Source organism: Pseudorca crassidens, chromosome 4, assembly GCF_039906515.1.
Source record: "Pseudorca crassidens isolate mPseCra1 chromosome 4, mPseCra1.hap1, whole genome shotgun sequence".
Taxonomy (NCBI): Eukaryota; Metazoa; Chordata; class Mammalia; order Artiodactyla; family Delphinidae; genus Pseudorca; species Pseudorca crassidens.
In genome coordinates, this window is record NC_090299.1 from 131431496 (window position 1) to 131458895 (window position 27400).

The 27400-nt window shown below is 37.8% G+C and overlaps 1 protein-coding gene across 7 annotated transcripts in view; it reads right to left on the minus strand.

The window, feature by feature from the left end:
* Nucleotides 1-10579: 10579 nt before the first annotated feature.
* GAB1 (GRB2 associated binding protein 1) overlaps nucleotides 10580-27400 on the minus strand; it is a 132580-nt gene continuing 115759 nt past the window's right edge. For 5 of the 7 annotated variants that reach the window (XM_067736777.1, XM_067736782.1, XM_067736778.1 and 2 more), the window contains 5 exons: nucleotides 24114-24203; nucleotides 22282-22375; nucleotides 20438-20561; nucleotides 14758-14880; nucleotides 10580-12564 (listed from right to left, as the gene is read on the minus strand). In XM_067736777.1, the coding sequence (XP_067592878.1) occupies nucleotides 12406-12564; nucleotides 14758-14880; nucleotides 20438-20561; nucleotides 22282-22375; nucleotides 24114-24203 (590 nt within the window). In that variant the 3' untranslated portion in view covers nucleotides 10580-12405. The remainder of the gene's footprint in view (nucleotides 12565-14757; nucleotides 14881-20437; nucleotides 20562-22281; nucleotides 22376-24113; nucleotides 24204-27400) is intronic. The other 2 variants (XM_067736779.1, XM_067736780.1) reach the window with 1 other exon arrangement.

Below are 27400 nucleotides of genomic sequence, written 5' to 3' on the forward strand. Positions count from 1 at the left end.
GGGATCGTCTCAGCTCAGAAGGTTTCCATCTTTGCAACTGTAGAAGGAGGACGATTGAATGTTGGTAGCAGCATTATTAATAACAGCCAAAGAGTGGAAACAATCCAAATGCCCATCAGCTGATGAATGGATAATTAAATGTGGTGCATCCCTGCAATGGAACATTATTCAGCTATAAAAAGGAATGAAGTGCTGATACATGCTACAACATGGGTGAACCCTGTACACATTAAACCAAGTGAAAGAAGAAATTCACAAAAGACCATACAGCATATTGTACAATTCCATTTATAATAAATGTCTAGAAAATGGAAATCTACAGAGGCAAAATAGATTAGAGGTTGCCTAGGGCTGCAAATAGGGTTGGGGAAATGGGTAGTGACCACTAACAGGTAGGAAGTTTCTCTTTGGAGTGATGAAAATGTTCTAAGATAAATTGTGATGATGGTTGCACAACTCTGAATATACTAAAGACCATTGAGTTGTACACTTTAAATGTGAATTGTATGGGATGTGAATTGTATCTCAATAGAAAAGGAGGGCAGTAACTCCTGTTCTGATTAAACAAAATATGGATGTGAGATTTCTTTGGAAACCAAAAATCACAAAATACGTATGAGATCACTAAGGCAAGTGTACGGACACTTTCAATGAGGGTTGAAAGAAAAGGGTGAATATTTGGGGGCTGGTCAGAACTGAGTAATTGAAGCTATAGCTTCAAGAAACTTTTACAGTTGTAATTCTGTGAAAGAACAGTCATATAAGTTTATTTCACTTTTTGTCAGGACTTCCCTTGTAGATTCGGTTTTATGCACAAGGGGGCGATGTCCACCAAACAACAAAAGTTCATAGCTGCTGGGAATATGCATGTATAATCTCGGGGAAAAAACAAAAGTATAATTAAGAACAGCTGAAATTTATAAGTTGCATTAATACATATGAATTTGCTTATCAGTGCACATCTGGAAAAACAACGTGAAAGGGATACTTTTTGTGTTTTGAACTATGTCATTGTATTATTTATTCAAAATATATAGAAAAAAGACTTCATAAGGAAGATTATTTTGTGCTCTTATTTATTTAATTTATTTTTTAATAAATTTATTTTATTTATTTATTTTTGGCTGCATTGGGTCTTTATTGCTGCACACGAGCTTTCTCTAGTTGTGGCGAGCAGGGGCTACACTTCGTTGCGGTGCATGGGTTTCTCATTGAGGTGGCTTCTCTTGTCGCGGAGCACAGGCTCTAGGCACGTGGGCTTCAGTAGTTGTGGCTCGCGGGCTCAGTAGTTGTGGCTTGCGGGCTCTAGAGTGAAGGCTCAGTAGTTGTGGTGCATGGGCTTAGCTGCTCCGTGGCGTGTGGGATCTTCCTGGACCAGGGCTTGAACTGGTCCGTGTCCCTGCATTGGCAGGCAGATTCTTAACCACTGTGCCACCAGGGAAACACTGTGCTCTTATTTAGATTGAAATATTAATTTGATAAAAGTGATGTGAAGAATATATGCAAACATATAGACGTTATTTTAAATGTTTTTTAGAATGAGTGCCAATTCACACTAATAGCTTTTAAAAAACATGTTCTGATGAACTCAAGGATTTCCTGTATATTATTTATTTTACCATTGTGTTTTCTATTTCTTCTTCCTTCTTTCCTTCCTTTCTTCCTTACTCTTTCCCTCCCTTCCCCTCTCTTTCCCCTTTCTTTCTCTTTCCTTCTTTCTTTCTCTTTGTTTTTCTTTTTCTTTCTTTCTTTCTCTCTTTCCTTCATTCCTTCCTTCCTTTCTCTCTTCTTTCTCTCTTTTTTTCTCTTTCTTCTTTCTTTCTATAGGAAAGATCAATTATCTGTTCAATTATTTTTCAATTTTCTACTATCAAACTCTTCAATAGAAAGGTTGAAAGAATATTACAATAAGTACTCACTACCTTGACAATTATTAATATTTTGCTTTATTTAAATCTGTTTCTCTACATATACATGTATTGTGAGCAATTTTTTCAGATGCTCTAACCCTAAATATTTCCACATGCATCCATTTGATGAAGGCTATTCAACTACAGTACCATAATACTGTTATTACACCTGAGAATGAGTAATTCTTCAATATCGTTTATTATCTAGCCATTTACAATTTTCTATTTGTGCCTAAATTGTCTTATATGGCTTTTTACCCCCAATCAAGGTTTACATATGGTATTGTGGTTGTTAGGTGTTGGAGGACAGAGGGAAAGAAAAGTACCCACCGAACTGAGAAGTCACCTTGAGACCAGAAACTGAGGCGCAGCTCCATATAATCAATAGATCAGTTTATTACAGGGTAACTTCCTCACAGGGTGGGATTGTGCAGACGATGATCCAGAAGCATTTGCAGTTGCACTCTATACCACCAAGAGGCCATTGTGCCATGTTGACAATTTTATAGTTAACCAAGAGTGCATTTGTAAGTCCAATTTGTTCCTAAGTCCAACAAAGTTAGCCTAGGTACCCAACTAACACAATCGGCTATGTAGTACTGTACTGTAATAGGTTTATAATACTTTTCACACAAATAATACATAAAAAACAAACACAAAAAATAAACATTTTTAATCTTACAGTACAGTACCTTGAAAAGAACAGCAGTACATGGGACTTCCCTGGCAGTCCAGTGGTTAAGACTACGCACTTCCACTGCAGGGGGCACGGGTTCGATCCCTGGTCAGGCAATGAAGAACCCACATGCTGCGTGGTGCAGACAAAAAATAATAAAAATTTTATAAAAAGAAGAGTACAGTAGTACAGTACAACCATGAAGCGTGATGTTTGCTGATGGATTTTTAAAAGATATTCTTTTCTTTGTAACACGTTTTTTTTTTTACTTCATGTTGATAAGAATTTTGTTTTTTAAACCATACATAGATGTTGAAATCTATCAACCAGTTTTCTGCATTAATTGAAATGATTGTGTAATATTTTCCCCTTTAATTTACTGATGTGGTGTATTACCTTGCATTCCTGAGCTCCTGTAGGATTCGCATGATTTCTTTCTTAAAAGTTTGGTAATATTTATTGGAGATTTTGTCTGAGCCCAGAATTCTCTTTGTAAAAAAGCCTTTTAATTATAAAATTCATTTTAGGTGACATAGGACTATTCAAATTTTCTTTTCTTTTCTCAGCTGTAGTAAGTTTTTTATAATAGCCATTTGTTCATTTTATAAGATTTTCAAATTTATTTGCCTAAGGTTGTCCATAATATCTTTTTAATCATCATTTTAATGTCTGTAATATCTGTAGTGATATCCTGCTGTTTTAGTGCTATTAGTTACATACAAACATAGGATTATACTATGTTTAGTTATATAGCCTTAATTTTTACACAGCAGTATATCCTGGAAAAACCATTCATGACATTAAATGTACTTTTATTACAACAGTTAGGATGTTTTCCACTAGCAGAACCTATCTTTCAAGTAAAATCTTACACTTATCTTCCAATGTGGAAACAAAAGAAGTAGAGACACCCTAAGTAAAGCAAGGTGAAAGGGCATTGGACCTCCCAAACTTGGCCTCCCTTTTGTTTCAGAGGTCTCTCTTGTTAGAGGAACACACTTGAAAATTATTGTTCTATATTATAAATGGCTATATACATATGCGTGCACAATTTAACCAACCCTCCATTGTTGAATACACTTCCAACTCCTTGGAGATAAATTAAAATTATTGTGCATACATTTGATTAATTCTTTAGGGTTAATTCCTTAAAATTCAGTTGCTTGGTTAATGGTTAAGTATAGTTTCAAGACATTAAAATTGTAATAATAAACTGCTCTTTAAAAAAAGTTGTACCACTAGACTGTGAATTATGGAGAACAAGACTGGGTCTGTTCATCTCTGAATACTCAGCCTTGCACAGTACTTGGCATGATGTAGATTCTCAATAAACAGTCATGGAATAAATGTAAAAAACAAAATGTTGTACCACTTTTTGCTCCCAGTGGTAGTACAGTAAGTCCCCTACATACAAACCTTCAAGTTGCAAACTTTCAAAGATTCCAACGTGCGTTCCATCATCGTCAGGCGTGAGTGAAATTGCAGCTTGCCCTCCGTGTCCTATTGACGATCCTTCAGCTCTACCCTCTCCCACCTCCTCTCCCTCCTCCAGTCAGTAACTCTTCTTGCCTGTTTACTTGATGTCAGCCCCTGTATGCCAGCTGTTGTACTGTACTACTGTACTCTTCTTTTTATAAAATTTTTATTATTTTTTGTCTGCACCACGCAGCATGTGGGTTCTTCATTGCCTGACCAGGGATCGAACACGTGCCCCCTGCGTAGTCTTAACCACTGGACCGCCAGGGAAGTCCCATGTACTGCTGTTCTTTTCAAGGTACTGTACTGTAAGATTAAAAATGTTTATTTTTTGTGTTTGTTTTTTTATGTATTATTTGTGTGAAAAGTATTATGAACCTATTACAGTACAGTACTACATAGCCGATTGTGTTAGTTGGGTACCTAGGCTAACTTCGTTGGACTTATGAACAAATTGGACTTACAAATGCACTCTCGGAACGGAACTCATTCGTATGTAGGGGACTTACTGTATATGCCAGTGTTCCCTTCCCCACACCTGTATCCAGATTGGATATCATTGAGTATTTTAAAATATTTGAAGGGATATTATTCAGTCTTTAAAATAATAATTCAGATAGATGCTTAACACCTGGGAAGATATTTATGACAGCAGTAAATGCGAAAAGCAGAATCTATCTGCACATTTGCAGGCAAAGAAAGGGAAGTAACACAGATTGCAAGTGTTTTTCCTCTCCTCTCCCACCATCCCCCAATTTTCTTTAGTTATACAGTTTTGCAATATGAGAATAAGAAAAAAATATATTCCAGAATCCAAGAGGCAGGAAAACTGGCCCGTGTCAGTTTTCAACAGGGGTAAGCCACTCTAGCAATTTTAAACCAAAAGAAATTTACTATAGAGTTAACAATCACTAGCAGGTGTATAGGCCTTTAGGAATGATTCTCAGAACAATGCCACAGAAGAGCCAGACATGGAAACAATCAGGAATCCGGGTTCAAGAAATCACCTCACTAGTGGCTGAATCCAGGATCACGTGCCCATGGCGCCATGAGGGTGCAGGAAGCTGCCACCACAGACGTGGGCTCCAAGAATATGCCATCTTAGCTGTCGACCAAGGATTAGGAACCATCGCTTCATCTACTAAAAGTGAACGGCTTGATTTAACAATATTGATGCTTCGCAGAGTTCCGCCTCTCGCTCCACTGAACTGTTTCTGACTTTGAATGTGACTGGTGGAAAGTGGAGGATGGGCCGGGCCCTAGCTGCAAGGAAGTCTGGGAAATGTAGTTTTTTATCCTTACAGCTTCTGAAGCACACGATGGCACTCTAGAAAGAGTTTGGATCAGCTGTTAAGCAAGCCAATCTTCCACAGACCCTTTATTTCTTTGATGGTTTGACACGGTAATAAATATGACGATTGTGAAGGATTTTCTCTGTTTGCTCTGTCTGACCTGCCCTCTTGCCTTCTCCGCCTTGCCATGTGCCCTGAGAAGATGACCTCCATGTATTGATATTACATCTCTTGGGTTATTTCTGGCTGCTGGTTGTCTTTAGCCAATGGCAAGTCATAGGAGAGGTAACCTGACTCCCTCCCCGCTGGTCTGCTATTGGTAGTGGCTGCGTCCTTTTACCTAAGGCTGAAATGTCTGCTGGTGGACAGCTCTTGCTGGGTGTCAGTAACAGCACCATTTCCCTCCTCAGTTCCAAAAGTGCTGATGGCTTCTTACTGTTGCTAGTGGTTCTTAACCACCCCTTGTTTGTTCCCTTCACCCAATCTACAGATTTGCAACAGTTTCTTCATTCAACTCTCTTCAATTACTCCTTTGAATGTGCCATCTTTTCCTGCCAGGGCTGTGACTGATGTAACGACAGATAAGACAGTTTTTATTCTAAGGTGCATATAGCTAGGTAGATGAGCTAAACACAGCCATCTATTATGGACTGAATTGTTCCACCCAAAATTCATGTTGAAGACCCAACCCCCCATACCTCAGAATATGACTGTGTTTGGAGATGGGGACTTTAAAGAGCAAATTAAGGTTAAATGGGTCATAAAGGTGAGGGTCTCATTCAATATGGCTGCTGTCCTTATAAGAAGAAAATATGCCACCAGGATTCCCATGTCTAGAGAAATGGCCAAGTGAGGGTAAAGTGAGAAGGCGACCATCTACAAACCGAGGAAAGAGGCTTCAGAAGAAATTAAACCAGGCTACACCTTGACCTCTAGCTTCTAGCCTCCAGAACCGTGAAAACATAAATCTGTTATTTAAGCCACCCAGTCTGTGGTGCTTTGTGATTGTAGCCCTAGCAAATTAATATACCATCACAAAAGCCCAAAGTGAAAAACAGAAGAGACTCGCCAATTTTGTGACTTTCAGAGGAAGGAGCTAGCACCTCTGGGTGGGGTAGTTGAGGGAAAGCCTTGTGGAACTGTTTAAGTTGGAACTTGAAGGTTGGAGAGAATAACATTACCTACTTCACAGTATTACGAGGATTAAGTAAGAGTGACTGTAAAACACAGTGTCTCAATTAACTGTTGAATAGCTTTGTAATTTATAAGGACACAGAGCTAAACGCATAGACCCAGGTTCAGCACTATCTCCCGACTTCCTGTGGCCTACTCTTTCCAGGCTTTGTCTTCTGACATTTTAAAGTTCTTAATTCTCAATACACTTGAGTTCCTTGGTCCTTAAGGCCCTCCATCTTTAGTGTCATCTCTTAACACTCAACTCTGCCTCTGTGACAGCTAGCCTCTTAAGATGCTGCCCGTGATCCTTACTTCCTGGTATTCATGTCCTTGTATGTCTCCTCCCACAATGAATAGGGAGTAGACCCAGAGAAAGAATCTGTCCATCCATCCATCCATCCATCCATCCATCCATCCACGTATGCTGTGCATCTATCAATGGAAATGGGGACGGCACGTTTGAAATCTGTAGGGCAGGTTGGCAGCCCGGAAATTCACACAGGATTTCTATGTTACGGTCTTGGGGCAGAATTCCTTCTTTGGTGGGAAACTTCAGTTTTTGCTTTGAAGGCCTTCAACTGATTGGATGAGGCCCATCCACACTATGGAGGGTGATTGGCTTTACCTAAACGGATTGTAATGTTAATCACATCCACACAGTATCTTCACAGCAACGTCTACACCAGTGTTTGAACAAACACAGGGGCACCACACCCTAGCCAAGTTGACACATGAACCATCATGATACCATATTGGAGAAAGTGGGCTTTTAAAACATAGATGTGATTTTTTCTTTTCTGTACCACCACATACTGAGTCCTCCAAATGCTCTGGGCACCACACACAAAATCAGAGACATGTTGAGCTACGAGTGAATCACCAACATAACCATGATTAAAAGTAATAAAGTCCTGTCTAATGAATTATAGGAGTAAACTTTAGGAACTTAATTTTCTTCCCCAATTTCCCAAGTATGATCTAATGACAGAGTCAGAGCTGCAAAATGCTGCGACTTATGGTAATTCTTGGGGTTTTATGAAGCACTGGAGGTGTCTGAAAACTTTCCTAGAAATGAAGAAGCCCAGCCAGCTATCATTTCCCAAGTCATGTTGGGAATGTATTTCCTGATGGTAAAGGTTGCACACAGGCCCTTACTTATTGGCCTTTTACTCAACAAAGTGCTGGTAGCATTGGCTACATGAAGGAATAACGCGCATACGCGTAGGCCAACTGGGTCTCAGGAGCTTTTTCTATTTGGTTAGAGCATGACTATTATATTTAGCATGATTTAGTGGGATCTTTACTGCAGAAAATGAGTGACCCTATAGAAGTAGAACTGCGAAGTGTAGTTAATGGCAGAATTGGGTTTTTGATTTAGATAAAGACTCTAAGGAAGAGTTGGAAATAGAAGTTTTATGTCCTTATTGGGTCACAGTTTCAGTATCCAAATTGACTACTTAAGGTCTTGAAACCAAATTGTTTGAAAAGTTTTATTTGGTAGCAGAAAATATCTACAATAGGATCTTTACAAAAGAAGATGTGCAAGAGGGGAGAAATAAGTTTATACATAAGATTTTGCTGTGGAAATTTGGAATGATTATCAACAATTGATTTAGGTTACAAGAACTCACACAAAGCCATATCTTTTTAGTAAAGGAAGCCAGAAGCTATGTTAATCCCTTGACGAAACAGTCTGTTGAAACTCACAATATGCATTATACTGATCCTAAAGAAAGATAAGTCTATGGAGGATGAACTAAATTATTTCAAGCTGTAGTGATATATAAACATATTTAGTCAGATTAAAACCAATCATCTCAACAACCCGACAAGTGATTTTTCATCAGAACAAGTCCATGATGTCTACAACATTCATTTGCACCATGGCTTTTTCACCTCATAGTTGTTGGTATTTTAAATTATATACAGATTTACATATAGCTGATGTTATTGACAATAACTGTTATCCTGGGATATGCCCCTCTCTCTCTCTGTATCCACTTGGTTTGGTCATGTTATGTCAATCCTGTTACAGACCTGACTGCTTATCTACCAATGGAGGATAAGACCTACCACATGACCCAAAGATAGGAATAAAAAGATTCCGTCTCCCTTGTTGTTTCTAAACTGTTTAAGGCTAGTATATTTTTAAAGGATAATTCATTTGAAATACTAACACCAATCCTTTCAATGCGCCAAATAAGGAGGCACTAAGAGTGTTTGGGAATATCTAAGAATTATGCCTATGGTATAGTGTACAGGCATAAAATAGTCAACAGTTTAACAAAATATAAAAAATACTGTTTTTGCTAAAGGGGGAAAGCAGACAACTTCCCACTAAAAGAAAAAGAAAAACAAACACTGGTGTTCAATTTCCAGTTTGAATGCATTTATGACTATGAAGATTACGACCTCCGATGAATTAAATATAAAGAGTCCAGAGGGAATTATGACTTATGACATTAATGTACAAGTATGGCAGTATTTCTATATCAAATTAAACTTAGTCTATGATTAAATACAATGCTATATATACATACACACACTCATAGTACCTTTATGGAATTCTCTAAAACGCTCACAGTAGCTTATATGGTATTGATAAAAATAAAGATGAAAACGTACAGAGTGTAGATAAAAACCACTTTTATAGCTTTCTAAGGTGATGCATCCTGTGGGTTAAATAGCTTACATTATTCAAGTCTGAATTTTGAGTTTTGAAAGCAGAGCTGCGCACTGGTATTCAAACTTTCATAAAATTGTACAGTTTTTCAAAATAAGGAATAAAAGGTAGAGATCATCAAATGTGGGAGAAAAAAACTTCTGATTTATAACACAACTGTTACACAGTTAACCAGTGGTGTTCAACCCATGCCTGGCCAAAACTCAGCTTCTTGTGGGCGATTAGCGGTATTAAAGAGTTTGATTCAAATTTTGTTTTTATAAAAGTGTGTAGTTTAAAAACTTAGTAAAAATGCACATTCTAATGTGTTACATACACTATTTTACCACACTGGAGTCTGCTTATGTATAAACTTCCACTACCAGGATAATTTACGTTTATATAAACCTGGGAATACAACTTTATCTATTTCTAGTTAAAGAATCTCCTGAAATGTGTGTTTAAACCCTATTATTATTTGTACTTACTTACATTTGCATGAAGTAAAATTCGCTTGATAGCATGTGAATAAAACAAGGCATAGAAACAGACTGGCAGCTAAGGTTTCACCAACTATCTATAACCCCAATTTCACATTTGTGTTACTTAGAAATGTTATTCTTAGTAATGTTCTAAGACAAGTAAACATAAATGTGGACTCAAAATACAGTTACACTGATCAAATGGACTTTCCAGGCTTTACATATTGGGCTTACACAAGAGTTTACTTAAAAGAGATTCTAGTGCTAAAAAATCTTTGGGAAATACCACTCTATAAGAGACTGTCTTTTCATTTAATTTGTTAATGCAATGTTTAATGTGATTTAGTTTAACAAACTGCCTAATTTTCAATTCTTAAATTACTCTGCGTAATGGGAAAATTCTACAGATTTGAGTGCTGCGGGTCTTCAAAATGGTAACTTGCAAAAAATTGAGAAATTACACTAAAAAGTTCATTATTGCCTTAGACTCTTCTGATAGGTAGCTTTTAAAACGAGATTTCTTTTTTTTTTTTGCGGTTCGCGGGCCTCTCACTGTTGTGGCCTCTCCCGTTGCGGATCACAGGCTCTAGACGCGCAGGCTCAGCGGCCATGGCTCACGGGCCCAGCTGCTCCGCGGCATGTGGGATCTTCCCGGACCAGGGCACGAACCCATGTCCCCTGCATACGCTCAACCACTGCGCCACCAGGGAAGCCCCCAAGATTTTTGAATTAACAATATATTTACTGTTGTGTTCTAAATCTCAGAGTATGTTTATCCTCCATGCAACACAATTTGGTATCTTCACACATCAACTGCGTTATGTGTTTTGACAGTTGAGGCACATTTCAATGATTTTCGACTCTATTTTGTGGTTTCATTATAAAACAGCTTACTCACAGCAAACTCAAACAATGTTTTTTTATTTAAAAATCCACCTCAAAATTCAGTTCTGGGTTTTAGTTTTTGTTTAAAAAGAAGCAAACATTTAAAAGCATTAAATGTTACTTGTCTACAATTCATCTTGTTATGAACGTTTTTAGCTCATGGAGGGGACATAAACCCATTACATTGATTAGGCACAGTACGGTGACCAAGGGGCCAGAAATCAGGGCACATCTGTGTACTCAGGTAACATTAAAGGTCTGCATGGAGGGAAACATGCCTCAGCTGTGGGCTCTTCAATCTCTATGCCCCCTCCAAACACTGTTAGTAAGTCTCAAATCAGTACTTAAGAGATTGTATGTAACTTAGTTAAAAACCAATCAAACCAATAACTATACCTGCTTTCTAAATTACATTGCAAAGCCAAGACAGATAAATTGTAGCCTTACTATAGATAATGTGTGGTCTTGCTATAGGACCATGTTATAGGTGAGAAAGAATTATACGACAACTCTGGTGGTTTCAGAAATCTGGTTGGAAGAGGTCCATGACTTTAAGATTTCACATTATAGCAAGGCTCCAATATTTCTTGAATTGGGGCAGTGAATATAAATCACAGTACACAAGCCTTAATTCTTTTACTGGAAAAGCAATAGGTGCTACATATGAGAATCACTTATATAACATCTGTTTTTTTAAAAAAATGCAGATATAAAATATTAATTGCATAGGGATTTAAATAGGATAAGGCCAAGAAGAATATTAAGTAAAGTTTAAAAAAAAATCATAGGGCACTATGGTGTCAAAAGACAGAATTTCATTCTTAGAGTAATAAATCTGAATGACTGTCTAATTAAAAATCACAGTATGTTGCTATAACTAACAGTGAATGTCAATTGTGCCATTAATTCCAAACTGGAAACCAGCATTAGAGGACTAACACGAATACAACTAAAGCTCACTGTCTAAACCTGATCATTGTATTAGCACATCAGTGCCTGGTACGTACCTGATTAGTTATATAATCTACACTTTGCAAATAACGTAAAGTTTAATACATGTTGAAAATGTGAGAGCACATCGTCACCACATGCCATCAGTGAGTTGTACGCTTACTTGATAGTGTGATTATTCACTCTTTCCAAGGTGTAAGATCCCACCTGGCAGAATCTTCACGTAATGAGCCCAAAACACTGTAATTAACAAAATACAAGAAAGTCCCACCACTGAAAACCAAATGTCCATGAACCAGAGAACAAAGTCCTGACACCAGTAGGTACATGATGCTTAGCACTTTGGAAGGCAACGAATGATGAGTCCAACTCTACTTTGTAGTTTAAGCTAACGGTTACCCCATTAAGTTTCAGGTAGAAAGGTATATTGTGAATCTACTTCTCACGTCCTGTTGTTACCCTGCAGCTGAAAGAGCAATTTCCCAGTGGAAAGTAGCTTAGTTCACGTAGCATTGTTCTTAAGAGTAGTGTGAGGAAAACAAGAACTCCCAACAGAATCATGTTAAGGTCCATTCGGGAATACCCAAACCAATGCTTTAAATGAAAAAGTGCATAAATACAGTAATACTACAAGTGTGTTAACTACGAAACAAATGTTTCTCTGGGAACCAAACAACAGTATTTTCCCACATTATTTACATGTGATGAATTGTTCAGATACCACAAAGCACCATTTACACGCTCAATGGCTTGATTAAGTCTGAAAGGTCCTCTGACTTCGACTCTGTTCAGTTGAGGGTCTACCTAGAGTACAAGGGTCAAGTTATCTTCAGTCAAACAGGATTTCTCCTTACAGCTCAGTCCTCTTTTGTTCAGAGACATCAAAGTGGCATTTTCACTTCACATTCTTGGCTGGCGTTTCAGACTCTGTGGACTGTCTCCCATCGGTCCAGGCTTCACGGGTGCTCTTCAGAGCCAGCGTCTTCTGTTGGTCAACCACGACATAGTCCACTCTCTCGTCAGCTACACTGCTGCCTGAGCCACTGCTCTTTTGCTAAAAAGCAAAGGAAAAAACCCCATAAACCTCCACAGAAAAAGCAGTGCTTCTGCGTGAACTCCAGTCTTAAAACACAGACACATATGCACTGTGAATAACTCTTGAAATTCTACTGGGTCACCAAAAAATCAGTTTAACAATGTTGTCTCTCTCCTAACTGTACTCTGTTTTTCCCTTAATTTTAAAATTATTATATTTAAGAATTCAAACTAATGCTCCCATAACAGATGAAATTCTTAGAAAAGAAGGAGAGCAGCCCCCTGGTTCACCTTAAGAGACACAGCTTGCTTTTAGCTTAAGCTTGACTTTTTCAAGTCCTGAGAACAGGTACAGGTGTTTACTTTCAGAGTTAAGAAATGTTTTTTGAAAAGGAGTATTTCAAGAATGGCAGGCTACATAAAATCCAACTAGATACTCACTAACTTAAAACAAATGTAATTATTAACGCGTTGCTGGGCTCACGAGAAATTAAGGGAAATATCCAAGGTGTGAGGGAAATGGAGGGAGCAGAGAGCTGCTAAAGGGTCAAGACGGTGTCGTCTTCAGGATGAACGTCAACTGAGCAGTGCAATCAGGAGGCCTGGGTGGGAGGAATGCGGAACCCAAAACTATCCTGTTAGGATAGGGACCCTTGAAGGAAACTGAGGTAGTCCTAGGGTGGTAGCATCACCTGCTTCCTAGCAGAAGCAAATGCAAATCCTTTCTGAAGGAAATTTAGGTCTGCAGGTTTCCCACAGATATGCTTAGCAAAATAAATTCACAAAAAAAATGCACGAACACACAAGGAAACAAGCCATCAGGTGTGTGAGAAACGGTAAACACAGATTCAGACCTCCAAGGACTTCAGGTATGGAAATTACTGCATAAATAGTATAAAATATGTGTATAAAATGTTTAAAGGAATTGGAAAATAAAAGGAATAGGATAACAAAAAAGGAGTAAGAAGCTATTCAAATCAGATAGGCATATTTGGGGGAAAAAAGCCAAGCAGAATGTCACTTCAGCAGTGAAAAATAAAATATTGAGATTAAAAATTAAACACATAGGTTAAGCAGAAGAACTGAGAAGTTAGTGAACTTGGTGACAGACCTAAAGAAATTTTACACGTAAGCAAAGAAATGATAAAATAGAAAATATGAAAGAGTGGTAAAAGATAAGAAAAACAGAATGAGAAGCTCTAACTGTCTAATCAGAAACCTAAAAGGACAGAAGAAAGAGAATCGTGGAAAAACAATATTTAGGGAGATAATGATTCAGACTTTTCCATAACTGACAAAAAATATGAATCCAGAAATAAAGACTGCACAACTTCTACCAAGCAGGATAAATAAAGAAAAATCTATGTCTAGATGTCTAGACACAGTGTAGTGAACCTGCTGAACACCAAAGATATAGAAAAGATCTTAACATCAGCCAGATAGAAAAGACAGATTACCTACAAAGGAACTGCAATTAGACTGACAACATACTTTTCACAGGAACAATGGAAGCCAGGTGACAGCAAATAGTATCTCCTATGCGTTGAGAGAAACTTACTGTCAATTAAGAATTGTGAACTCAAACTGCTCCCCCCGCAAAACCCTCAATACTCATTTTCCAGAATGAGGCAAAATAAAGACATTTCAGTTAAACAAAAACTGCAAGAATTTACCATTAACAGACTTCCATGAAAAGAACTTCTAAAGGAAGGAGGAAGGAAAATGATTAGAGAAGGAAGGTCTAAGACACAAGAAGGAATGATAAAAAAAGAAGTTGGTAAACGTGTAGGAAAATGTATATAAACATTGTCTATATAGTAAGAATATTACTAATGTCTAATTTGTGAGTGTAACAACAACAAGAACAACAAAAAACTCTAAAACTTCTGGACAAAAATACCAAGAAAGTCAAAAAAGGAGTAATTTGAACTAACATCGGAAAGGGAGTGAAGACCATGATTAACTTTGGAACTTTAGAATTTAGTAAGTAAGCATTTCGATGGTAATCACTAAGAGAGTACAAAGCGTGTAACTTCCATACCATCAGAGATGAAAAAATAAATTTATCAGTCTAACACTTTTGTGATTTATGAAAAAGCATTAAGTAATAGACTTTAAATTAAACATACTAAGAAAATTCCCCCAAAGGAGACCCGATTCTTCAGGTTTCAAATGGGAGCTCAGTGTATTTATAGAATGAGGTTTCACTTACCTTACGTGGTGGCGTGGATTTCCCAGAATCTAAATCTAGATCTAGGTATTCCACTTGTTTGTCTCCTTTGGGCTTGATCATTGGGCTGTTTCCTCCATCAAGACTATTACTGCCAAAAAGATTCTGAAAGTAAAATACAACAAAATCAACTGTCAAACATTCATGAGACATACTGCTTATTACCTTGTTTGCGATCTACTCAAGCCTAAATAGTAATTTTAAGAGGACACAGCTTGAAGAAATGTCTCCTTAGAAAATTAAATAATCTTTTAGGATGGGGAAAAATAAGTAATATTTTAAAAATTGATTAAAACATAGCATAGGTAAGCAAGCTAAAAGTAGTTTGAAAAGTAAAACTTGGTTCAGACTAAGACTGGGCCATCAAGCTACAGTTAACTGCAACAGTTCTTTCTTTCCTTTTTTTTTTTTTTTCCGGCTGTGCCGCGCAGCTTAAGGAATCTTAGTTCCCTTACCAGGGATTGAACCCAGGCCCCCGACAGTGGAAGTGCCAAGTCCTAACCACTAGACCGCCAGGGAATTCCCAGTTGGAATAGTCTAACTCAACGCTATTAAAATGATATTTTAAAATGATATCTGTTCTCAATAACGCTATTAAAATGATATCTGTTCTCAATAACATTCTTTAACTATAGGATCCTTACAGTCCATGCTTTCAAATGAAATTTTTTTAGGGATCGACCAAGATGGCGGAGTAGAAAGACCCTGAGCTCACCTCTCAAATTAAAAGAAACTTTAAAGTTCTATATTTGAGTTAAAGGCTTTCACACTAAAATCAATTTAGAATAAGTATGGTAGCTAAGGGCTATGCATACTGACTCCATTTATAAAGTCTGTTTTGTTTCAACTGCCTGGAATTTTTACCACTTAATTTTGTGTCTTCTTATCCTTTCTGTTCTAATAGGAACTGTACAACAGAAGGACTCCTCTCTAAGAAAAGAAAAAGAAAAAAGAGCAATGAGGACAGCAATGAACAACAAGAATGAAAAAGCTTGAGGCACAAAAATGAAAAAGAAATAGGTTATTAGGAACATGAAGATCAATGCTAAATAAAAAGGAAAGGACGACATGAACTTATGTCCCTACATGCACCTGCTACTCTGATCATGACAGTCTTCAAATGTGCTCCAACAAATGACTTGTTTCCACGCCTTGCTGCTTTTAACCTCACCTGGGAATGTTCCTGACTTCTCAGGACACTACATATTCATTAGGGACTTTCATCCCTGTGGCTTCTATCACATAGGTATTATTGTTCACATGTTAGCTTATACTTTTGAAGAAAACCGTAACGATGTAATCAACTTGACAATTTTATACTTGTTAGGATGAACAACGTGATTTGGAAACTGCATAAATCTGGTTCTGCTGATTCTTTCATATTGCTACTCCATTTTGTTTGGGTTAAAAAGACTAAGCTGTGACTTAGGGAAAGGACAATTGCTAGGAAAACACTGAGTTTACTCTTGGTGAGGGGGACATGGTCTGGGTCGCATGTACTCAGATGCAGCATGTGTGCCGTCTACTGTATATCCTACATACTGCATGCGGCATGTGTATGCAGCAGACAACCTGCGCTACTGAATGTGATGGCCCTATTTGTAGGAACAGATTTTTAAACCAAATTTATCAACTACCGCTAATAAAACATTAAAAAAATATTGACAGTAACATGTAGGGCACAAAAAATGTAAGCAAGTGTCAGTGCTCAATTAGTACAAATAGCTATCCGCTCCCCCTCTTTCTTCTAATTCATGAAAAAACTGAAATTTTTTTCTGCAAATGACTCTATATTTCATTCTCACATAAAAAAAAGAACAAGCCAGATTGCATGGTGTGTGTGTGTGTGTGTGTGTGTGTGCGCGTGTGTAAAATTTTGTATTCAAATGTAATGACAGAGCCCATACCTGAAATTTCCCTAATTGGAAACATCTAGAATTATTCACGGTGTTGTAGGCCACGAAAGAAACCCTTGAGTTCATATGATGTACACATTTAATCTCAGTAAGCTGTTCTTAAAGAGAATTTCTCAGAATTGCTAGTTCGACTGTACTCTGTCTAATTACTAGGACTGGAAATGTTTTCATCTTCAAGTATTGTTAAAATGTGTGTCCCTCCAAAAAGTCTATTTGCTCTTGATCTAATCTAATCTCAACTGGGAACAGCCTGTCTCTGCATTCTAGGCTTTAACCCAGTGTTTTCCCAAAACAGTTTAGAAAAACCCTAAGATTCGAAGAGTTATTATGAAGTGTTCTGTGAATTAAAAGAAAAAATATAGTAGTACTTTGTTCTTCTAAAATTCTTGAAAAAAATATATAAAATTATTGAACATACTTTTGATGTTGTTACAAACAATATATATGTCTTTAGTAATGATGTACTGTCACTTGAATTTCAGGCGTCACATTAAGGGTTCATTTCACGAATGCTTGACTTTGGATGTTTGTATAAAAAACAGGCAGCACCACCAATTCACTTTCATTAGACACCGCCTGCTCCATGATCACCAGTATAGGAAACAGACTGTGCTTCAACATTTCAATGTACAGAATTTAATTTTCATTGTCCCTATAAACCAGATTTGATCCAATCCTGTTTCAACTTCTCCAAGACTAATTTTTTACCGACTTCATCAACCTGAGCATATGTTAGACCTTGTGAACTTCTATGGTTCTCCACTGATACACTAAATTCCAAGAGGTGTGGGAAATATTGCTGTAACTATTACATTCATTCCTAAGGAAAAGTTGTTTGGACTAAGATGAGCCCTTGCAGTTGGTGGCATAAGATGGAAATGGCACAGCTGACTTTTCTATTGTGAATGGCAGATGGATATTTTCACTTGGGACATTTTTGCTTATTTCTAACCCTTAGGGCCTCAGTACCTTAGAAATTCACTATCTGGTGGTTATTAGACACCTCTACCGTGCAGGTAAAATTACCTTTCTGGCTTAGTGTTATACTATATAAAAGAACAATTTTATATCTTCCTTTCCTTTGACTTTCTGATTGTAACAGATTTTTTCTAGATTTTTCCCTTCACCTAACACCTACTCATGACAAATCATACTTTCAAACTTTCCTATTACAGGTCCTTTCCAATATTTTTATGTTTATTTACTATTTTGGGCAAAATAAAAGATTCTTTAGTATCTCAGAAAAGAATTACTTTTGTAATAAAAAAATTCATTTAACCACCTAAAGATGAAAATTGAGGGTAACATGTACTCCAAGGCAGCACTGAGGATTTACTTAGATTATTTTTTTGCGGTACGAGGGCCTCTCACTGCTGTGGCCCCTCCCGCTGCAGAGCACAGGCTCCGGATGCACATGCCCAGCGGCCATGGCTCACAGGCCCAGCCGCTCCGCGGCACGTGGGATCCTCCTGGACCGGGGCACGAACCCGCGCCCCCTGCATCGGCAGGCGGACCCTCAACCACTGCGCCACCAGGGAAGCCCTACTTAGTCTCCTACTAGAGTCTGTTTACTATAATGAAGAAAAAAAATTAAGTTAATAAAAATAATAAAACACTACTCATCAAATGGAAAAATTACAAACCCAGAAGTGAAAGTCAATTAATAAAAATTGCCCTACCTTGAAACATTAGTGAAAATGTTATTGATATAGTTCGTTTGTATTCTAATTCAGGGTTGACATAAATATTTTAAATTATCTTATTCATTTTTGAATACTTTATGAACTTGATAATATTTTACAGTTAATTAGTTCAAGCATCAAATCAGGCTTTTCAAATCACTTAATTTTGTTCCCTGACAAATGGTCATGAGAAATCTGTTTCTGCCTAAAGTCCATTAAAGACATAAATTCAATGAAAAAACAGGGCTTTATATATTGAATCTCTGAACAGAATTGTTTTAAAGAAAATAAAGTCACTAAAATGTCATTCATGCCAAATTTTGACATTAGATATTTGCTTATCATATGCTGCCTGGTTGTGCCCCATGATCTGTTCTCCCCTTTCCACCGGGAAGGGGGTTTTTAGCCAGGCCCACTGTCCCTCGGTACAAAGGCTACGGTTTCCAGTCCTTTTCGTGTTTATGTGGCCAGAGGCTAAGTCCTGGTCAACAGTTTGGACTCAGCAGTTTCTGGGAGCCTTCTCTATGAGGCAGTTGGGCTGCATCCTTTGCTTCTTCTTCCTTCCCTCCATTCTGCAGCCTGGAATGTGAATCTGCTGGCTGGAGCATCATCTTGTTCTATTGAGCCTGTGAGCCAGACCCAGGGGACAGCAGTCTGGAGAGCGGCAAGGGGCAAGGATCCCCGAGGGCTTCTGGAACAAAAAGCTGCCGCAACAACCACGGACTGACTCTCTGGAATTCTACATGAGAAAGAAATAAACGTCTGCCTTAAGGCCTTGTTATTTGCTTATTTTCTGTTACTCAGAGGGGATCCTAATGCCAACTGATATACTTATCTACTAAAAAGCAAATAACAGAGCAAGCAGTGTCTCTGGTTTGAGGGAAAGCAAAAGGAAAAGATTTTTAAAAAATTAAAATTGGCTTGTGTTTTTAAACATCTGAAGTATTTTCTGGCAACTACCTGATTTCTGAGGAACATAATGCTTGCTACTATTACAAAATTCTTGGGCCTTGGGGTAATAACAGTCAGTCTGAAGTAAATCAGGTTTTAACAGGTCTTCTTTGATCTTTAAGCCCTACCTAAGGATGTATTACTGAAAGGTTATTAAAAACCCTCGGCATAAGACTGTTTCACTGAGTACGCTGACGTGGGTCTGGAGAAATGCATTATAAAATGCTTCCAGTAAAAAGTAGTTTTTTGAATAGTTTCAAAAGTGAAGTACATCTTAAAAGAAATATAACTGGAAAATTTTGTGATTTTTTTTTTTTCCCCGCTATGCGGGCCTCTCACTGTTGTGGCCTCTCCCGCTGCGGAGTACAGGCTCCAGACGCGCAGGCCCAGGGGCCATGGCTCACGGGCCCAGCCACTCCGCGGCATGTGGGATCCTCCCGGACCGGGGCACGAACCCGTGTCCCCTGCATCGGCAGGCGGACTCTCAACCACTGCACCACCAGGGAAGCCCAGATTTTGTGATTTTTAACTAACTTGTATCTACTTTATAGATATTAATATTACACTTTGACCCTTTATTGGTTTTAGACTTGATGATGCTGTTTTTCAAAAGCATTTTTATATAAATTTTTTTTAATTTTTAAAATTTATTTTATTTTTGGCTGCGTTGGGTCTTCATTGCTGCGTGCGGGCTTTCTCTAGTTGCGGGGTGAGCTGGGGGTACTCTTTGTTGTGGTGCACGGGCTTCTGATTGCGGTGGCTTCTCTTGTTGCAGAGCACGGGCTCTAGGCGCGTGGGCTTCAGCAGTTGTGGCACACGGGCTCTAGAGCGCAGGCTCAGTAGTTGTGGCGCATGGGCTCAGTTGCTCCGCGGCCTGTGGGATCTTCCCGGACCAGGGCTCAAACCTGTGTCCCCTGCATTGGCAGGCGGATTCTTAACCACTGCGCCACCAGGGAAGCCCCCAAAAGCATTTTTAAAAAGTTGTCTTTTATCCTTTTTCCTTAAGTAAAGAAAGATGGAAGGGTAAGGTATATGGACTGGAAGAAGGGTCTAGTGTGAATGATTCAGAAGGGCTGCTCAGGAAGAGAGACGTTAAGAGAAGATTTTACTTACTGAGTCTTCACTGGACAGGTTTGGGTTCATGGGAACATAATTCTCTTCACTGTCATGTGAGTCGCTGCTTGAAGTCGTGCTGTGCACTGAATCCGGCCGGGGAGACATGGGAAACCTGGAGGAGCTGATTACAGAGATGACCATCACAAACACACACCCTGATCAAAATTTCTCAATTCGCTTTGAAAGTAAAAATGAGTGATAGTATACATTCTTCCAGAAACATTTATGCTCACAATCATTTATTGTACACATTTATTATTGTACAATTTATCACACACATTCAAATGCACAACTAATATTTATAACTATTTGTAAAGGGATATTTTCTTTTTGAAAAAATTTTTGATTTTTTTACACAATTCTGAAAGGTTACTTTCCATTTACGGTTATTACAAACTATTGGCTCTATTCCCCGTGTTGTACAATATATCCTTGAGCCTATCTTACACCCAAGATGAGCTCCCACTTATCTCGTAGTGGGAGGTAGTTTGTACCTCCCGCTTCCCCACCCTATTTCCAGCCCCCCCCCCCCACCCCGCCACTGGTAACCACTAGCTTGTTCTCTATGTCTTCAAGTCTGCTTCTGTAAAGGGATATCTCTGAGCATCAAAGTACCTTCTGCAGGATCAAGAAGATGTGGCACATATATATAATGGAATATTACTCAGCCATAAAAAGAAACGAAATTGAGTTATTGGTAGTGAGGTGGATGGACCTAGAGTCTGTCATACAGAGTGAAGTAAGTCAGAAAGAGAAAGACAAATACTGTATGCTAACACATATATATGGAATCTAAAAAAAAAAAAAAAGTCATGAAGAACCTAGGGGCAAGACGGGAATAAAGACACAGACCTACTAGAGCATGGACTTGAGGACACGGGGAGGGGGAAGGGTAAGCTGGGACGAAGTGAGAGAGTGGCATGGACATATATACACTACCAAATGTAAAATAGATAGTTAGTGGGAAGCAGTGCATAGAACAGGGAGATCAGCTCGGTGCTTTGTGACCACCTAGAGGGGTGGGATAGGGAGGGTGGGAGGGAGACGCAAGAGGGAGGAGATATGGGGATATATGTATAACTGATTCACTTTGTTATACAGCAGAAACTAACACACCATTGTAAAGCAATTATACTGCAATAAAGATGTTTAAAAAAACAACAACAAAGTACCTTCTGCAGAACAACGAAAAAAGTATTGCTAGTGATGTGGAGGATAAGTAGAAAGACACAGATATAAAAAGGAAGATTTAAGAATTACTATTTAAAAAAACTTATATATACACACACACACACACACACACACACACACACATATATTCACACACGTACACATTCAACACAGGTTTGTAACTACAAACATTCTTTTCATTTCCACATATACATTTAAATGAATCTCCATTAAATAATCCCTACAAGAAACTACCGTATTTTCCAGAGCAGTAGTTCTCAGAAATTTCTAGCCTCATGAATCTTTCACACTCTTAAAATTTATTGAGAACCCCAAGGAACTTTGGTTAATATGGGTGATATCTACTGATATTTACCACATTACCTATAATAGAAAAAAATTTAAAAAGACAAGTGTACACAAATACATACACTATTAGCTGTCACAACGATAGCGTCCAACATTATGCCACCTCTGGAAAACTCCAGTGTACACTCATGAGAGAAGGAGAGTGGAAAAGCAAATGACATCTTAGTATCTTCATGAAAATAGTTTTGACTTCACAGAACCCCAAAAAGGGAGGCTCCCCAGAACATCCTTTGGGAACCACTGTTCTAGTTACTCTCCATTATGATGCACAATCAAGCTAAGTATTTTAAACAAAGACTTACTCTCGAGCAAAACTCCTCGTGATGGGAGATCTTACTGGGGCTTGTAATTCTTCCCATTCTGGCAAAGGTTTTATTTCTAAAGGTGCTGGTTTGACTGAAACAAAAGAGAAAAAAAAAAGAGACTTTAGCATACAGAAATTTGGAAAACAAAACAAGACCCTCTTTCTACATCTCTATTTATACATTATAGCCACTGTACACCTAGGACCAGCTTAGTTTCACACATGAAAAGAAGCACACTGATGTTTTGTGATTTTTCCAAGGTCACACAGCTAAAAAATTAGTGGCAAAAGCTAAATCAGATAATGTTTCCTGACTGCTGACTGAAAGTCTAAATAAAACTCTATTATTACAACATGTTGCTTCTTAAGTAAATATTTTATGAATATAAACGATGAGAACAAGAAAGAGTAATGTGACCCAATTCCTTCATAGTTACTTGATTTGTACTTTTCATTATTTCCTTATTTTATTTTTTTCACTAATTTTATCCTCAAACACGGACATTTAATTTTCTATGTAAAAACAGTCCTCGTCATCAACATCGAAGCATCATTTATACAACTATACGTATAAAATGATGTTTAGGAAGCAATAAACACAAAACTTCGCCAAAACCAAAAACTGACAAAAAGAATTAATAACCAAATCTTTTAAATTAATTCAGGCCCAGTCTGGAACCAAATAAAACAAAGCAATAATTATATCTTTATACTCAAACTCTGCTCTGAGAAAAGGCCACAATTTAACAACTGTCTCAAATTTTTAGCTTAATTTAACCAACAACATCCTTTAACAAATTAAGTAAAAATAAATGCTAATGTTCCTATTAGCTTTATTTATAAGTTGTCTTTTCTTATTTACCCTATGATTGTAGTGGACAATTAATTACTCTGCCAGTATATATTCCACAGAGCTCTTCGCCCTTAAAGTAAGACTCAGTTTTCAGAAATTCATGACATGAGCAAAAGAACTTCAACAATATTATTTGTTAATATTCATTATATTTTAGGATACTATTTAAACATATTAGGTAAATATTTTAGTTACACGTCATCCTGCCACTCTAAAGAAAAAGTCTTCATTTTTTCCAGGCATCCCTCCTCTAGTCTTTGTGCATATATGTGTACATTGAATCAACCAAGTTATAATTACCTTCCAACTATAAAATAGGTAGTCATTTTAAAGGATTACGTAGATTCTCTGGGGTTTATGCCGAAGTATTTTTGGCAACTCAAATACAAAAAAATTCAATGAGATTTTCTGAAGGCTACGTTGATTTAAGTTTGAGTTAAAATAATTTTGCTCACCTATACACTTAAAATGGACATGTACAGAATGCTGTGCTCACTTGCAAGTATTTCTTTAACTCTGATGTTTGCACTTTTTTTAAAACACAGAGGCTAAGAGCTGCTTAGCTGTCAAATTCTAAGTAATGGCATAAAATAATGAATCCATGGAAATGATTATATATTGTCTCAGAACAGAATATATACATTATACATAAATACAGGAGACAACTGGAACTCACAAGCAACTCACAAGCTTAAAGAAAACACTCTATTGATGTCTAAAAGGTTAAAAGAGTAATGCAAAAGGAAAAGACTGAATATCATATATTATCAAATATTTAACATGCTGCTGTTAATGGCATAACAAATATACTCGCTGTATATTATGGGAAGCATTCACTTTAGAAATTACACGCTGGGAAGTTTTATTTACAACAAAATAGTATTTAAGGCTCTTCTCCTTTACTTTTAAAGGAAACAACATCACAGAATACATAAATTCCCAACACCCCATCCAGCATGCGGTGCTAAAGTACATACCCTTTCTTCTTGTAGCAAAGTCACCTATGGTTTGTGAATCAGTTCGCTCTAAACCATGGGGTTTGGGTCTTAAAATTTTAGGACTTTGACCTAATTGGTAAAAAGAAGACTTTCTTAATATAATGTTATTTTTTTAATTGGAAAAAAAATGGATTCTGTAAAAAAGCAACAGAGCCCTGAGCAGACATGTTACATCTCAAAAGCATAAACAAAAGTTTGTTTGTGGAGACTATTTCAGTCTGGCTATGCATATCATTCATGCTCAATACCATGGGAACGCCGAAGCTGCATGCAACAACGTAATAAGCAAACTGTTATAAAAGATGGTAGGGTTTTAGTGGCATAACTTCTTGGTTAGTTGTTACCTTTATTTGGAGGAAGAGAGGAAAAACATGTGTCATGTTAGTTACTCTTCTAACATGCCTTAGAAAACTGGATCCAATAAAAAATTATAAAACCTCTCAGTCAGATCGCAAGTACATCTTTTCTTTGAAGTCTGGTGTCTCATACGAAAGTACCAAGGCCTACTTTCTTAACTTGATGGAGGTGTTTTAAAAACCTTAATCTGACTACTCCTTCACCACCTGAAAGCGCCCTTCTAGAGAAGTTCTACTGATACAATGTCTGCTACTCCAAAGTCAAAACCAAGACCAGCATTTCTTTTCCCTGAACACTCAGTGGTTGCCCCCGTGACACCATTTTGCAAGGATTAGATGTCTAGATTCTGGAACTGCTGACTGTCTAGCTTTAATTTGAGAATTGGAAAGTATAAATTCAGTTGCCATCTTTTTTTTTTTTTTTCGTTTAATCTCTGTTATGTACTAGTACTGCTGAAAAGCCTTATGAAAAGTACAGGTTTAATACCCAGCAGCTGGCCTCATACTTTTTCCCACTGGAAGCCTGGATGCCAGAGTAGCAATATCATTTCAATCAGGAATTTAAACTACTTCATTCTCAATGGCACCAAATTCTCTTTTTTCTTGGCATGTACAAAACTGAGTTGACATCTATTAGATGGAAAATAATATTAGAGTTTGCTGATTTAATGCTGATCTCTAGCATCTTATTGACCAAAATCTACAAGTTCTGGAAAATGTGATTTTCTAGCTTATAAAACATGAAAATTTCCTAACTCTCTCAAGTACTCTCAAGGGTACTCCTTGGCGCTCTTCACAGAAAGATACCGTACTAAGTGAATTTTTTAATAGTGCATTTATAAAATTTCCATGTATTTTCTACTCCATGCAAAACTTAAGCCTGAGTTTAGGACAAACGCCTCAAGGTGAAAATGTTGCCCGGAATTGAACCCAGTCGCTCAGGCATTTTGGTAGCTTCATTTCTTTGTTATTTTTACTGCCTGGCTCAATTTGACATTTATGTTCCAGACAGAAATGAAAGTGATACTCAAATGATGGCTCAGTATTACTTATGAGGAGAGAAAGGAAAAAAAGTCCAAGGTGTATGTACTTCTCCTCTGCTGCCTAGAGGCAAATACTGGAATGCTTCTCTAATTACTTAAGTGCCACAATAAAGGGTATGAGATAAGACTAAAGCAGAGGCAGCAAATGAACCAACTCCAGGGATACACTGATTCTCAAATTCTAGGAGTCAACAGTGTTAAATAACTCACTTGAGCCTCAGCTTTTAAATCCAAGACAGTTACAAGGAGGCTTTAGCTAGATTAGGTTTGAACAAAGAAAGCGACATGACGCATTTCTTTAGCAAAGAGCACCCCATTGTGCTTTAACCCTCGGGGGTTAAAACAATCTCACCCGGGGCTGTCAATCTCTGGATCATGTGATCTCCTCCCTCATTAGGAGCACAACTTGGTAAATCTTAACCTCTGGTTCAGATCTCCCCTAAGATCCTTATTGGCATACCTACAAAGTCACCCCACATGGAGGTTCTGTAGGCTTTCACACTGCATGTTCGAAATGGAATTTATCTTCTGGGACCCACCACACCTGCTTTGTTTCCTCTGTCTGCAGTTGCCATAGCAGATCTCTTAAGAGTTACTCTAGATTCTACGTTCTCTCTGATTTCCCTTTATCAATTTTACTTTCTATTTATAATGGCAATCGTTTGTTTTCATTTATCCAAGAAAATTAAAGAATCTGTAAGTCTGAAGTCCTGGCTTCCTTTTTTTAATGTGCACTGCACGTACCTGGTTTGTTTTTCTGAAAGTGAACTCACACGGTATGGCTAAATGACCTCCACTTACACTCCAAGTGGCCTCCAAACTTGTAAAAATCACTCACTCTAGGTCCCCAAGTGGAGGCAGCTATTTCGAGTCAGGACAGGGACTTTTGTTATGCCTTCCTGTCTGATCATCTCTAAAGCAAGGCGTCAAGAACCCTAGGTTTGGAACACCGGGCAAAGCACTCTTTAAAGAAGATGCTGAAAAAAAGTGTGATTTTATAACAGTTTGCATTAAAAAATACCATTTTTCCCCTATGGTATCCTTAAATCTTAGAACGAGCTTTCTAGGGGCCGACCTGATTATGTTACTTGCCTACATAAAACCCTTTAATGGTGTTCTCAGAATAAAGCCCAAACTCATTAGCATGGATTATAAAAACCCCAGGAGCTGGCACCTGCCAGGCATTTGGCATTCGTTCCTGCATTCATACTTTCCTCCCCCCCACCCAAGACTCTGAGCCAGTCCCCTCTTTTTAAAGGATCTGGGTATGCTGTTTATTCTGATAGAAGGTCCTCTATCATCATTTCATTGCCACTCACCCTCTGAGATTCTGGTCAGAGGAGACAGCCTGCAGGGCCAAGAGCTAACCTCAACCACAAGCCCCCTTCTGTGCTAATTATGATAATGTGTTTACTTTTCCACTTTCCCACTAAATGGGAGCTTCTTTAGAGAAGCCACCTGTCCTTCCTTGGGTTTCCAGACCCCAGACCTATCAGAGGGTACATCCTATAACTGGGAGGCCCTTCAATCTGTTTTGATGAGCTGCGGTTCTCTTAAAGCTTAATCTGATGGTGGTGTTTAATCTGATCAATGTCATAACTTTGTGTTTGCCTTTGAAGGAAAAAAAAGAAAAAAAGCAACTGAATGTTGTTTCAAAAGTTGATCATTCCAGATATGGTCAAGGCAGTCATACGAGGTCATGCTTCAAAGAAGCAGATGCAGTCCTTTTTGAAAAGTCCATACACGATTATTATTTTAATAGGTATTGCTTACATAAATTCAACTCAAAGTGGAAAATTTATTTTCTCTATCATTATAGGTCTAACTTAGCCTAAATTATTCACTTATCTGAAGTTTCACAGATGAT